Source organism: Neolamprologus brichardi, chromosome 18, assembly GCF_056152115.1.
Source record: "Neolamprologus brichardi isolate AB-2024 chromosome 18, ASM5615211v1, whole genome shotgun sequence".
Classification (NCBI taxonomy): domain Eukaryota; kingdom Metazoa; phylum Chordata; class Actinopteri; order Cichliformes; family Cichlidae; genus Neolamprologus; species Neolamprologus brichardi.
In genome coordinates, this window is record NC_142121.1 from 30,078,775 (window position 1) to 30,094,756 (window position 15,982).

The following is a 15,982-nucleotide window of genomic DNA, read 5'->3' on the forward strand; positions in this document are numbered from 1 at the left end:
GGCATTATTGCAGCAAACCAGCCTATGAAATGGATGAAACACATCGTGACTGGGTTCCAGCGCTACACAAGGGACCTGCTTCAAACATACCACCCTGCCAATCAGATTACTTCTTCCATGTGAGGGTGAAGAGGTGACCCTTCTGGATAAGATGGTGAAGGTTTGCTGCATTTTGGTGAACAGTGTGATAATAAAACCAGGGAAATATGAAACCTGCTCCTGTTAAATATTCTTAAGTATTGTGCTGTTAAAATTGCTGTATTTTTTCCAAAAGATACAGTAAATAAAGTAATGTTAGTAGTGGTTGATATCACGTAAACACTGTCATGATTTTGTGTAAACATTTTGTCATTTGTAAACTATAAATGACTGGATTCTACATTGTAACGGATGTGATGTTCTATAAAGTGGTTTTCATAATAATAAAAAAAAAGAGGCAGAAATTAGTTTGTTTCTTTATTCAATTTTTGAACAGTGGTACTCAGTGAGTACATATTCAGTAAATGCAAATTATTTACATGGCAGTGCACTACAGGCATAAATCTAGACCCCTAGATAAAACATTATGGGTCATTCCCACAACCCACAGCTTTACTGTGCTCCAGCAAAGTATCCAAGTATCCTCCAGCAGTGACAACTCCTCCACAGTAGCAGGTGGGATTTTTCTTTTTTGAGGACGGCTCCTTTTCCCTGTCACTACGGATGGTCTGTTTATGTTTTGATCAAGAGCCTTTTTTTGGGCAGCTGAAGAGGAGAAGTCTATCTTACGGCCAACCTCTGACTGTATCTTGGTCACATTACCCAGCAAAACCCAGCATGCAGGTTCATCTGTAACAGTCCTGTGCCACAGATCAACACTGTTGCTTCTACATTAAACAGAAGAGCAGTGACGTGGGTGCAGGTCTCCACGACTCCGGCCTTACAGGTGCAGTGGGCGGCTTCAACCTTCCCTGTGATGCTCACAGTGACCCATGGCTGTAATGCTCGTTCATTCAGTCTTTGAGAGTGCAGGACCTGAAACACACACAAAGTTCATTTAAAGACAAGAACTATGAGCCAAGGCTGACATAAATGTGTTTAATCTACTTTATCATAAATGTAACAAAGTTTTTAGAAAGTTAGCACATACATGTTTCATTTCTTTATGTGTCCATCTATAGAACGCTGCATGTTATAGTGTTAATCTGCCTGTTCTCTGTCAGAAACCTGCCTGCAGAAAATGAACCTAAAGTATGTAATGCAAGGATGTCATCACTTTAGAGATGGAGAAAGCATAAAGTGACAATTATGAATCCCTTAATATGATAAGGAGATTATGCAGGTCATTAATCAATGTATAAAACTAAAATAAAATGTATTTTTAGTGACACAAGATACAAATATGGAAGCAAGATGTATAATTAGAATTATTTATAATAAATATGAATAAATTAGTGCAATTTCTTTAACCATAAAGAATAACTAAATCCTTCAGGACAATGTCACATCAGTGCACTGAACTCACTATGTTATCCCTCTAACAGCCTCCACATGTTCTCACTGTAATTTCCCCTCATGAATGAATTTATGCTGCACTAATCTGAATGTTTGCAGGGAAATCAAACGCATTTCACACGCAGTACTCGAGCTGACTTACCTTTGTTTGAATGACGACTTGTACGCGCTGACTCCACAGACAAGGTACGAAAATATGTCAGGCTACGTCAATAGCGGTTGGTCTTCAGGGTTTCTACTCCACAGCCGTGTTTCATACGGGTCCACATTTCCAATGCACGCTATTTTCTGCAAGTACCGCCGCTTCGCCTCTGGACGCAATCGGTCTCTATACAGTCCATTCTCTTTTGAGCTGCTTTTAAGCATCTTTCTTGTAGTCGTCGTTCCAACAGTGTGTTTGTTTTAATTCGTAGACCCCGAAAATGGCGCTGCGCTCCCATAATGCATTGCGGCGTGACGTCAACTCCAAAGCCCTAGGGCCTTTCTCAATATGCGTACTTGTGCGTACTTGCGTTCTCGTGTACTCGTGATACGTCATCAGTCGGAGACCAAGTACTGTTCCAATTCGAAGTACGCATCAAGCCGAGAACGCGAAAAAGTCCCGGATGTGTTCTCGCTCCGCCCGTTTTATCGAGCATGCATCGGTGGTGACTTGTGTGGACTTGGTACAGCTAAATATCCCAGAATGCATTTCGTCCAAAACTCAAACGCGGCAATGGCGGACGAGCGGGGCTAAAAACTTTTAAATATTACTCTTTCTGGGTCACAAAATAAACTTTTAAGTTCTTTTTAAGCGAGAATGTATCTGTGTAAACTTCGAATATCTGCTCAGTTTATCAAGATATCATATATTTCCAAACGAGGTCCGACGTTTTCGGAGACGTCTGTGACCCGCCAGCTCCATAGCAGACAGCGAGGTCGAGGATTATTACAGCGAGGTCGAGGATTATTACAGCCGGCGAGAACAGCCGACTCCCGGCAGATCGTTTTCAACCCCCCCGCGGTCTTTTCGCTACTCAGGTTAAACAAACCCCAGTAGCTGTCTATTGTATTGAGTGTCCACTAAAATAAAAATAAAAGCGTTCTAACATCTCACCTGCTTGTTTTTATTAAGGTATGTACACGCATGTACATGTACACTATTTTTATTAATAGAGATTTCACTAGTGAGGTTAAACATGATATATAAGTCACTTAGATCACTTCTAAATGTTAATGTTTGGCTTATTTCGGCTTTTTATTTGTTCCTGAGTAAACCGGTTTGGCTGTGATTAAAGTTAAGCTTCATAACATATTACTCACAGTTAAATTAAGGACGGCAGTAAAAACTCCGGACCTGTGACATCATCAAGTACGCTGGTGTTCCAATTGTACAAATCGCGAGTCCGTGCTCGCGTTCTCGGCGAGTCCGTACTTCCGTGCGTTCTCGGCGAGTACGTACCCGCCGAGAACGCGAGTACGTACTCGCGTACTTGAGAATTGAGAAAGGGCCCTATTGGAGGATCTGAGAGTCACTTCCGAGTTTGTTCTCAGAACGCGGTGTTTTTTTTTGTTTTTTTTGTTTTTTTTAAACTTTATTTAACAAACAATGAGTATACAACATACGAACAGATGAAGTATACAAAACAGAACATGAACACAAAAAGCCAGGGGTAAAAGAAAAAGGTAACAATTATAAGAATACACGCAAAAATTCACATACATATATTGTTTTGAGAGCCTTTTTGTTGGTGGAGTCTGATATTGATTGAATGTACATTTCCACATCCTTAAAAAAATGACAGAAATATGGTGTTTTGTTAGTGAACTTACATTTATGGATAAAAAATTTAGCTAAAAGTATTAACAAATTTATCATAAAAAAACATTTATCATACTTCTTGGGGAACTTAAAGAAACAGAATAAAACATTTTCCCATCGTAAAGAAAACTCCCTTAAAATATGGACAATAACAAACCTGCTAAATTCCTTCCAGAATCTCTGTGTAAAAGAACAGTACCAAAAAAGATGTGTCACAGTTTCTGGATGATCCCCACAGAAAGTACAATTAGTATTTATGTCCCTTTTAAATTTTACCATGTAGTGACTGGCAGAACGCGGTGTTGTCACTACCCGATCCGTACCGGAAACCCGATCGGTACCCCGCATGCGCAAATCTTACGTCACTTCCTCTCTTTGCCAACATTGCGACATTCAATATATTTGAATGATACGGTTAGCGCCCAGTTATATTTTCTCTCGTTTTGGTGGCTTTAATTTTATTTTAAATTGTAATTACAATGTTGAGAAACTTCCTGTAAAGCTTTCATCCTTCCATAAGCAGGTCCTCTTAGCGTGGACCCTCATTTATAAACACAACTTCTCACCTCACAAATACCTTATCTGGAACAACAGAGATATTTTATATAAAAATAAATCACTTTTCCTGGAAACTTGGGTCCAAAATGGGATCCTATTGGTGGCTCAGCTGGTTAATAAAGAGGGACAACTACTTACTTACAACGACTTTATTGCACTATATAATTTTCCAATCAGTGTTCAGGAATTCTCAATGGTGCTTGGTGCCATACCCTCAGGTACTTTAATGTTATATAAAAACACTGACAGCTCAATATCTACCTCAGTCACTCTCCCTGATCCAGCTGAGTCACCAATAGGAAAAATCTGCTTTTCACAGGAACTTGGTAACAGCAATAAGAGAATACGTAGTTTATTCCAAGAAGATATTGTCTCTCTCCCATATATAATATCTTATTGGAACCGATATGTTCCAGATATCAAGTGGAAGACAGTCTGGATGATCCCCCATAAATATTTGATTGTAAATAAGGTGAAAGAAGTCTCATTTAAAATTCTACATAAATGTTATCCAGCCAGTCACTACATGGTAAAATTTAAAAGGGACATAAATACTAATTGTACTTTCTGTGGGGATCATCCAGAAACTGTGACACATCTTTTTTGGTACTGTTCTTTTACACAGAGATTCTGGAAGGAATTTAGCAGGTTTGTTATTGTCCATATTTTAAGGGAGTTTTCTTTACGATGGGAAAATGTTTTATTCTGTTTCTTTAAGTTCCCCAAGAAGTATGATAAATGTTTTTTTATGATAAATTTGTTAATACTTTTAGCTAAATTTTTTATCCATAAATGTAAGTTTACTAACAAAACACCATATTTCTGTCATTTTTTTAAGGATGTGGAAATGTACATTCAATCAATATCAGACTCCACCAACAAAAAGGCTCTCAAAACAATATATGTATGTGAATTTTTGCGTGTATTCTTATAATTGTTACCTTTTTCTTTTACCCCTGGCTTTTTGTGTTCATGTTCTGTTTTGTATACTTCATCTGTTCGTATGTTGTATACTCATTGTTTGTTAAATAAAGTTTAAAAAAAAAAAAAAAAAAAAAAAAGGTTAGCGCCCAGTTAGCTCCTAGCATTTCTCAACAGCTCTGCCTCCTTTTCGACTCCCCGGGACATTTAAACAATGGATAATCCGTATACAAACAAATTCATGCTTTTCTCCTCAACAGAGAGCGTCCCCGATTGAACAACAGCGCCGTAAAATAAGAAGAATGGCGCCTAATTACAGAGTTAATAATACAGACTTAGCAATGTGTCACGTGAAGATTCATCAGCCAGATGAAGTGTTTACTGACAATTGACAGTGATAGCGGACATCATCATCACTATTCCAGTCAATCCTCTCCACACAGACAAGCATAAACACACTCGACTATCACTGAATCAAATTTAACGCACGTTTGTAATGACGCCAATTCAGTTTACAATAGGGTTCATCCGCTCGGTCAGAAGGTGGCAGTATTCTCGTACACTGGGGAGTACACTGCCATTAAACGAACAGAAGAAGAAGAAAACATCTGCACATGCGCGGTACGGATCGGGTAGACCCGATTTGTACGGTCCGACTTTGCACATGCGCAGTAAGGATCGGGGAGTCCCGATCCGTAACTATCTTTTTATTTTTCGTTTTTGTCTACATTGTACTGAAATGCTTCATTATTGCAAACATTTTAAGATATACTTATTATTCTTAACATCTTAACCGATACTCTGACCCGTAACTATCGTAAAACGCTACGACCGGAAGTAGACACCTTTCGCGCATGCGCGGTACCGATCGGGTTTCCGGTACGGATCGGGTAGCGACACGCGGGATAGTGGAAGATGGCGGAGTGAGCAGTTCAACTTGAGTGGGCTCCGAGACGTTTCCTGAAAAGAACCTCCTTTATGTCTTGACCGCAATCAAGTGAACCGGAATTAGAAGCAGACTAGTTATACTTCATCTCTAAAACTCAAAAACTTCCTCCTTGTATTTCTCTCCGTCATTCTCGGCCACCTTCTCCGAAGCGGCGAAATGGCTAACATTAACAACGATCATGGTTACCACCTAGCGGCTCTTCGACAGGCGTGCGACGAAGAAGATATTGAATGGATGGAACAGCAACACGACTTATCACAAGACAGACCGCAAGATGATCGTCACCACACACCGGTTAAAAGTCCAAATCCTAAGAAAATGAAGGCTAACGAATCACAGACGCAAAACGAAGTTTCAAACACAGTTCTCCTGAACGCTATCCAAAAACTGGTATGTAAATTCGACGCCCAAAGTGAACATTTAAAGAATTATGAATTCCAGCTGCAAGAAAACACCGACGCTGTAAGAAAAGTAAAGGAGTCCGTGGATGCTAATACGGAAGCTGTTAAATCTGTGGTGGAAGATGTGAAACGTGTTAAAACGCAAATGGCGACGCTGAAAAAAGAGAATGAGGCTCTTCGTGAAATGTGTCTGGAGCATGCTAGATACAAACGGAGATGGTCTTTGCTGCTAACTGGCGTTCCCGAAAAGGAGGGGGAGAACACAAGAGAAGAGATAATCAGAATTCTGACCAAGATAATTCCTGCGAACGCCGAGCAGCTGTACAACACAGTGGATACAGTGCACCGGTTGGGTCAGAAGGGACGAGTTGGTGACAAACCCAGGCTGATCGTCATACAGTTTGCCATGAGAACCGTTCGAGACCTAGTGTGGAAGATGTCCAAGGACGCGAAGTTCTGCAAGGAGATGAAGATTCGGTTTAGAGAGGACTTTTGTAAAGAAGACAGAGACGCCCGCAAACGTCTGTGGCCGAGGGTGGAGGAGGCAAGAAGCAGAGGGCTCAAAGCTTTCCTGAAGGATGGATATGCTGTCATCGATGGTCGTCAAATCAAAGAATGAAAGAACTTTATAACGACCTAATTAAGAAGGTATGACTGTTCAACTAAATTTAAGCCGGTAACTTGTTCAATGGTCCTTAACTTTGACTGGGTTTATTAGTTAATAGGAGGTAAAACGTTCCATTGCCCTACTCTAGTTATTAAAGCACTCTTAAGCTATATTCAATGGTTCTTTCAATATTTTCTTTAAATGTTCGAGGTTTAAGAAATAACATAAAGCGTAAAGCGATTTTTCTTTTTTGTAAGGAACAGCCTAACACTAATTGTTTTTTATTTCAAGAGACACACAGCAGTAAAGATGATCATATATTTTGGAGAAAGCAGTGGGGAAGCGGTGATATTTATTTATCTCACGGTACCTCTCATTCAGCAGGAGTGGCTATTTTTCTACATCGTTTTAATGGAAGAGTTATTGATCATAAAGGTGATGAGGAAGGTCATTGGTTAATGGTTAACATAGAGTTGGATGATACTAAGTACATTTTAGTAAATGTTTATGGGTTCAACAATAGAGCTAAAAACCGGAAATTAATTTCTGATTTGAAAAAAATGATAGAAGAATGGAAAATCATTTATTCAATTGAAAAAGTTGTTGTTGCAGGTGATTTTAATATGGTACCAGATGAAAACCTGGATAGATTTCCAACTAAATATAACTCTTCTCATTTTAACCAAATAATAATGGATTTCTCCTGCACCCTCAACCTAATCGATATCTGGCGTAACTTAAACCCAGAAAAACTGCATTACACCTGGAGTAATTCTGAGCGCTCTCAATGCTCAAGACTAGATTATTGCTTAATAACTGGTAGTCTCTTCCCCCTATCATCCAACTGTAAGATTCTTCACTCCCCTGTTACTGATCATTGTGCCATAACACTTTCAATCTCCCCGGATAATAGATTATCAGAACCGAAGAACTCTCACTGGAAGTTTAACAGTAACCTCTTAAGAAGCTCATCTTTTTGTATAAAAATTAAATCCTTAATAGGAGAGGTTAAAGCAATGGAGGAGTTTTCCTCTATTAGTAAATGGGAATGGTTGAAGTTTAATGTCAGAAAAATTGCCAGTGAAGAAGGAAAATTAATGGCGAATAAAAGGAGACAGAAACAGGCAGAAATCACTGCAAAAATAAGTTCATTGTGCAATTTATCACATCTAACAGAGGAAAACTCTATAGAACTAAACCAGTTGCAGTACAAACTAGATGAACTTTATATAGACAAAGCAAAAGGTGCCTTCATTCGTTCAAGGGCTAAATGGATTGAGGAGGGGGAAAAGAATTCTTCTTATTTCTTTAACCTGGAGAAAACTAGACAAACAAAAAAAACTATAATGAAGTTACAAATTAACAATACCCTGACTGAAGACCAACAGACTATAAACAACTATATTACAGAGTTCTATTCAGCCCTCTACACTACAAATTATTCCAGTTCGGAGACTAATTCTTTTTTTAGCTCTATCCATGAAAAAATTCCTCAAATTGACACACACTTTAAAAATCTCAATGAGTCTGAAATCACTTTAGCTGAATTGGATACTGCTGTTTCCCAGATGGCGAGTGGTAAATCACCAGGTCCCGATGGAATCACGATTGAATTTTACAGATATTTCTGGAGTGACATTAAAGATTTATTACTAGAGGTATTTCATGAATGCATAAATGATCAGATGCTATCTCCAACTATGAAACGAGGAATCATTTCTTTACTTCCTAAACCAAACAAGGATTCTATCTTTTTGGATAACTGGAGACCTATCACACTTCTTTGCTGTGATTATAAATTATTAGCTCACGTCTATGCCAACAGATTAAAAACAGGAATAACTCAAATAATAGATGAGACACAGTCAGCCTTTATAAAAGGACGTCATATCCATCATCATACCCGTTTAGTATTAGATATGTTGGATTACAATCATTTAATTCCTCATGATAGCCTTATTTTATTTCTTGATTTCTTTAAAGCTTTTGATTCTTTGGAGCATAATTTTTTATTTAAAGCTCTGGAGGCTGTGGGTTTTGGTCCCAGATTTGTTAGTGTAGTGAAAATGTTGTACAGAGATATAACAAGTAGTATTGCTCTCAATCAAGGGTTTTCTAATAGTTTTAAAATTAACCGTGGCATTCGGCAGGGATGCCCTATTAGCCCGTTATTGTTTATTGTTGCAGCAGAAATGCTTGCCATTTATATCAAACTCTCTTCAGATCTGGAAGGCATAAACATTCTTGATAAAGAATTTAAAATTAGTCAATTTGCTGATGACACTGCCTTATTTCTAAGGAATGTAAATATGGTCTCTACTGCAATTAATAAAATCCTTTCATTCTCAAAAGCATCCGGCTTAACACTAAACCTTAAAAAATGTGAAATCCTAGCTGTGCACAGCTGTAATCAAAGTATTATTAACAATATTCCAGTAAAAGAGGAGGTAAAATACCTTGGTTTAATAATCAGTAAAAATACTAATGATCAAGAGAATAATAACATAACTCCTAGATTAAATGTAGTTAAAAAAATATTTAATCATTGGTTAACACGTGATTTATCCATATTAGGCCGTATCTTACTGTCTAAAGCAGAAGGACTTTCAAGACTCATATACCCCTGTTATTCAATTTTTACATCTCCTAAAATGATTAAACTGTCAAATTCTACTATATTCAGCTTTATCTGGAAGAATAAAACACATTATATACGCAAATCACAATTAGTTAAAGACTATGAAAATGGGGGCTTGAAAGCTTTAGACTTTGAATCCATTATTGCTGCATTCAGGCTCAGATGGATAAAAGACTGCATTTCCTATCCTCAATCTATGTGGTACCATATTCCAAACAAGCTCTTTAATAAGGTCGGGGGTTTAGATTTTTTGCTCAGATGTGATTATGAAATATCTAAGATTCCTCTTAAGTTGTCTAGTTTCTATAAGCAAGCTTTGAATTTTGGGAAACTAATTTTCACCCACAATTTTTCACCTCACAATTCTGTGTTGTGGAATAATAGGGTTATAGTCATCAATAAGAAGTCCTTATTTAAATCAGACTGGTATGATAGCGGTGTATGTTTTGTTGTTGATCTGCTTGATACAAACGGAAACTTGCTATCTTATGAAGAATTTATTGATAAGTATAAAATAGACGTTTCATCTAATAATTATAATAAGGTTTGTAAAGCACTACCCACACCGTTGTTAAATCTTATCGTAAATACTTTAAAGTATTCATTAATAAGAACATGCTTACCTTCACTGACGATAGGTAATACCTCAATAAAGGACAAACAATTTAATAATAAGTTAATCTCTAATACCTTTAAGCAAATAGTATTCTGCAACTACAATGTCAATGTCAGACATGATCTTGATAGCATGTTGAAAGAAAAGTCATTTTCTTTTTACCTAAAATACCCACTTGCGCCTAAAATGAAAGAAACACACTTCAGAATCATATCTGGCATTTATCCAGTTGGAGAATTCCTGTACAAAAGATTTAATTTTGAGGCCGACTCTTGTGCTTTCTGTTCTTCCAATCCAGAAACACTAGAGCATCTATTTTTCACTTGTCAGTATGTTACTGCTTTTTGGTTTGAAATACACTGTTGGGTTTCACTCAGAATTTCCAATATACCTTCCTTCACATCTAAGGATGTTCTTTACTTTATGGACAATCTGGATTCTGAAATCTCAGATGTTGTCAATTTTGTAATAGTGCTATGTAAATTTTTTATTCATTTATGTAAGTGGAAGAATGCCTCTCCTATGTTTGCCGTCTTCTTGAATTACTTTTGTCAGTATTTTAAGTCACTTAAGCTTATTTTGAATATGAATAAAAAAACTGCTGTACTATACTGTAAAATCACAAAATACTTGCTATTCTAATTTTCCTGCCTGTGTCAAATGGTCTATGTTCCTTACTACTTTATTTACCTTATTTAATTTTTATTTTCTTTTTATAAGTTTTCCTGTAAAGTTACAATGACTTGCTTCACCATCTTTATAATGTAAATTGTTACAATCCTGGTCTGTTTCCTTAACTTGTTTTGTATATGAAAATTTATTTGAATAAAAAACAAACAAACAAACAAACAAAAAAAAAAAAAAAAAAAAAAAAAAAAAAAAAAAAAGACACGCGGGATAGTTTCGTGCTGGATGTTATTTGAGAGAAGGAACGAGGTTTCGTTTTCAAGGACAGCAGAAGTTCCAACTGACCGTAAGAGAATTACGTTTTATGTAATATAATGTGCAGCTATTGTTACGATAGTAAGCTGTAGTAAACTACTTCCTTCTCATAGACAGCAGTGTTTAGGATCACCTCTGACTCTTTCCTTTGCGCAGATTCAGCATGTCGGCCAAAGATGCAATGAGGAGCAATAAAACAGACATTCAAGATATTCTGTGCAGAAACCGCGAGCTAATTCTCAAGAAAGTTTATAAGAATAAGCTGATCACTCAGCGGGAGTACAACAATCTTAAAAGCATCAACAACGCAAACGTGGAGACCCACGTCATTGAGCTCGTGGATACGATCATGAATAAAGGAGAAGAAAGATGCAAAGACTTCCTGAACCTCCTGCAAACCGATGGCGCCATTAAAGAAACTTTCCCTCAGCTGGCGAGTTTACAACTGACTTACACCCCCCTTTTATCCAAGCCTGTCCAAGTGTCTTCATGTCAGCACGGTAACACACACGTAACACTGTATAGAAACGCTGTGTCTCCTGTTGTGTTTGGTTGTTTAACTCAGTTTTATTGTTCTTCCCTCAGATGTTCTGCCACAAGATGGGAATATGTCAAAGGTGAGATGCTGATGCAGAAACAGCCTCCTACACTTGTGACATCGCTTGAGACAGATATGTAGATGAAATTCTGTGGTTACGCAGCCTGTAGTAACACATATAAAATCTTGGTGTCCACTCTTTAGGATGTTTATCCTCTGCGTGATCATAAACAATAAGAACTTCTTGGATGGTTCACCAAGAAGAGGATCAGATAAAGACGCCCGTAAGTTTCAGGGGCAGATTTTTTATTCTTTCTTGTTAGTATCTGGTGCTTAAATATTTTTCTCTAATTACATTTTTTGCAGAAAGCTTGGCAGAGGTGTTCAGCTGGCTGGGCTTCAGAGTGCTGATGTGTAAAGACCTGACCAAGGATCAGATGGATCAGGCACTGACGTTTGTTGCTTCCCTGGCAGACATGTCTCAGCTGCAGAAGTTCAACTTTAAAGAGTGGGATGGCAGCAGCTTTGTTGATCCTCAGCAGGTTCTTGAGCACGGTGATGCTTTCATCTGCTCTATTCTGAGTCACAGAAAAAAGGGTGTTGTTTTGGGAACTGACAGGGACCCCTTCCCCATTAAAGAAATTACCCGAAAGTTCAGGGGGTGTGACCAGTCTGTCCTCACTGGTAAGCCCAAAGTGTTCCTGATCCAGGCCTGCCAAGGAAGTAACAAACAGCGTGGAGTGCAGTTGATGGAGACTGATGATGATACTTCACCATTGACCATCCCTGAGGAAGCTGATGTTCTGGTTGCCATGGCCACTGTTGAAGATCATGTTTCATTTAGACATATAGTCAATGGAAGCTGGTTCATTCAGTCTCTTTGTGAGCAGCTGAAGGAGCGCTGTCCCAGGTAATTGTTTTAAAATCACCAAACACATGTGTACACTGACCCTGACAGTGATATCAACATGTTTTTGTATCTCTATAAATGCTCTTAGGGGCGAGGACATCGTCTCCATCCTCCACTACGTGAACGATGATGTAGCACATAGCGAGACCTCGTTGGACAAGCAGATGCCTGAAGTGAGATTCACCCTGAGAAAGAAACTTGTGCTGCCACCTCAGCGCACCTGAAGTCATCATGGAAATACAGCACATCTTACTGTGCAACTAGGGATGCATGATTAACTCAGAGTTACTTATTATGTTTCTTAAAATGTTTCCTTTATATTTTCCATCTTTCTCTCATCATTTTAAATCTTTTATTTTTCTAAATCTGAATCTCGCATTGAGGTGTTGCATTTTATTCATGTAGCAGTTTAATATCAAAGAATAAATCTCAGACTGGGAACACAACTGGTGTTATTTGTGTTGGGAGGTTTTTACATGTGCTGCAGTGAAGCTTCACGGGTGCTTTTCCTAAACTGAGCCTTTACATTCTTAAACCTAGTAACATTACCTAATCAATCAAAAAGGTTACTTTTTTTCTTCAAACAACAAATCTCACAACACTCTCCTGATAGTAACAATAAAAATGTTACATTTAACTTGTTATAATGTCTTTTAATTCTCTCAGAATACATCAGTTTGCTTCAGAACTGTTTGACTTGATTTCTCCCTCCACAAATCCTGAAAGATTACCATGGCTACTATATGTGGTTGAAAGAAACATGTTCCAGCAAAACCTTTTTTCAAAAATGTTGTTTATTTTCTTCTGTCCCTCATTTTGTTTTGTTTTTTTTTTCATGTGGATCTCTGAACTGTTAGATGAAGATAAATACTTGATTTAAAAAAGGAAGGTGAAGTTCAGAGAAGGACATCCCAGTGTTTGAGTGGTCTGTGCTGGAGCAAAGAGACCACAGCTGAAGCCTATTATGGTTAATAGGTATTGCGTAAGTGCTGTAGGAAATATCTGCACTGGCCTTCTATCGTCTGATCACACATTGAAGTCATCTGGGCAGTGCTGGAAAGTAACAGTCTTAAACAATCTGTCTATACGCATTGAAATCGCTATAAATAGTACTGAATATATCCAGATTCAAGTCATGTCATAGATATTAATGTATGATATGCAGCTTATAAATGTTTGGGCTGCCTGCAGAGATGAGCATCTCCCTGTGGTTTGTGTGCTTTGACACTTTCAAGAACCTGGCTTTCTGATCACTGATTACATCAGTGATCTGATTACATCAGTGATTACATCACTGATTACATCAGTTGATCAATGTTTATTGTTAGTCTTTCAACCCAGTGTTAATAGGGTTGAAATTGAATCCATAAAGAAACAACGGGTAGAGCCAAAAAACACCTTTGGTTACACGCTTGTCCATAAGTGACAGTGGCTTCCTTCTCAGGCTCCTCAGAAGCTGGTGTGCCCTCTGACTCTCACCTCCCTGCACTCCTCCATCTCATCCTATATGCAAGTCTGACTGAGTGAAATCCAGAATTTAAAAAACTCTACATCACTCAGCCCTCTGCTTCCTGAAGTGTGGACACAGGTTGAAAATGTGGGAGTCTTGCTGTCCACTACAAAGGACACTGAATCAAACATTTGTTTAAGGTTTAGTGGGATAGGTTTACTGTACATTTCTGAAATCCTACTAAGTTTAAAATAAGAATTGCCAAGAATATTGAATGAAAAAAAATTGACTTTTAGCAACAGAAACATAATATCTACAAATGTATCTATTTAGATTGTAAGGCCAACAAGGGACAATTGTTGAAAATTAGCAGTAGCTATAAACCTATGTGCGGTACATCAGTTTCATGTCTTGCACTTGAACTATGTTAAACTGCACTGTCCCTTTTAAATAAATAAATTCAAATGATCAAATTAAAAAAAAAATCACTTAAGCTCCCTTGTTGCTATAACATGTGAAATGGCCATCATTTTGAAAAGCAAGCATGTTGCCTGTGTTACGGATTCAAATATTGGGAATGGATACAAGAGGAAAACCAAAAATAACCACACTGGTCCGGCCGGGTCAAGTCAAACGATGATTTAATGAACACACGCGTGGGAGATGGACACCATACAGCAGACAGCATCAGATCTCAAAATGGTGGAGCCTTGATCAAACTCTTATAGCCTCTAATGGCCCCCACCTAATCATAAAAGCCTAAACATTCACATTCTTTCTCACACAGCGCCTAAGCTACGACCTTGGCTCCCTGTTTATCTGCTCCTGGTGAGGTGGGGCAGTATGCTCTGTTCTCTTCTAATCAGACAAATAAGGCGATGACTTTCTGCAAACAGTATTTCTTATAACTCAGCAGTATAATGCATCATAAAACAATATCATTCATTCACAATATATCAGCAGTCTAATATAATGCAAATCAGTTTACCAAATGTAATAGTTCTCACCTTCTTCTAATTCAAGAGCATAATACAAACTAAAACTACATAATAATTCACAATCTTTAATTAGGGGTCTAACATGGCATAAAATAATATTATAATCCAACACATCCTACCCGGACACCGGCCGTCGAAGGATCCTACCGATCCTTCTGAGCATTCTTCCCCTGAATTTGGACACAGCCATTGTCAGGTCATCTGTTAATCTCTCCACAGTAGTCATAGTCTTCCATAGTTGTCATAGGTTTCACAGTTTGGTTATAGTTTTTTCACAGTTTATTCATAGTTTTATGTTGCTAATGTTATCGGCCGCAATGAAGGCTCGCTTTTTGTTAAAACCTGCAACTCCTCTGTCAGCATCTGCTTTTGGGTCCTGTTCCAAAAACACACGGCACACCCGGCCGTGACATAGCGGCTTCTGGGTCCAAACTCCTCTTCAGTTCTCAAAGTCAAACTAACCCTGCAGCGTCACTGAGAGTTACAAACTGTCTAAATTGTTTCATCTTTCATAAAATGATCGATGTAGCTGCTCTACCAGGTGTAACAATTAAGTTTAACACTAAGGCATCCATGAAAACAGGAATTATGACGTTTAACAGGCTTAAGTTAGCACAGTATTAGTTTCCATTTAAACATAATATACCATGTTCTGACTGAGGGATTTCTGAAAAATGAAAATGTAAAGCTCTGCTATCACTTCAGACATAAATGAAAACAGAAAACTAAACAGTAGTGACGTTTGTAGGATTACTGAATGTCCTTTGGCCATTAATTCAAAAAAACAGAACTTCTAAACACACGAAAATATTCCCGCTACATTTATGTTCCATTTAAAGTAATCAGACACTAAACCTGAAAATGAAGTCAATCACACATGAATCCAAAGGTTACAAAAATTAAAATGACTCAAAGCAAGATGCACCTTCGGGTCTTATTCTCCTCATGTGGGAATATTAACATAATTTTACATTTAGTTTTAAAGTAGTTTAATAAGAATAAAGCATGTATAAGTCAGCTTAAACTGTTTTGACTGACTTAGAATTGACTCCATGTAACTTTAAAATTTAGAAAAATAAAAGATTTAGAATGATAAAAACGGACAGAAAATATTGCAAGAAATATGGTATGAAACCCTGAATTAATCATCTATTCTTAA

General features: G+C 37.7%; 2 protein-coding genes and 1 long non-coding RNA gene across 3 annotated transcripts; 2 read left to right on the plus strand and 1 right to left on the minus strand.

Annotated features, from left to right (window-relative positions):
• Window positions 1–443: 443 nt before the first annotated feature.
• LOC148097792 (uncharacterized) lies at window positions 444–1,924 on the minus strand. The gene is made up of 2 exons (XR_015716838.1): window positions 1,637–1,924; window positions 444–1,014 (listed from the first exon to the last, which is right to left on the minus strand). It is a non-coding gene; the product is annotated as an uncharacterized LOC148097792 (long non-coding RNA).
• Window positions 1,925–5,696: 3,772 nt separating this feature from the next.
• Window positions 5,697–10,763, plus strand: LOC148097793 (uncharacterized). The gene has a single exon (XM_087832572.1). The coding sequence runs from the start codon at window positions 5,880–5,882 to the stop codon at window positions 6,741–6,743; it is 864 nt and encodes a 287-aa protein (XP_087688698.1). The 5' UTR covers window positions 5,697–5,879; the 3' UTR covers window positions 6,744–10,763.
• A 112-nt stretch (window positions 10,764–10,875) lies between these two features.
• On the plus strand, window positions 10,876–12,828 carry LOC148097794 (caspase-3-like). The gene is made up of 6 exons (XM_087832576.1): window positions 10,876–10,958; window positions 11,084–11,427; window positions 11,513–11,544; window positions 11,629–11,749; window positions 11,832–12,375; window positions 12,464–12,828. The coding sequence occupies exons 2-6, from the start codon at window positions 11,091–11,093 to the stop codon at window positions 12,597–12,599; spliced, it is 1,170 nt and encodes a 389-aa protein (XP_087688702.1). The 5' UTR covers window positions 10,876–10,958; window positions 11,084–11,090; the 3' UTR covers window positions 12,600–12,828.
• The last annotated feature ends 3,154 nt before the right edge of the window (window positions 12,829–15,982 follow it).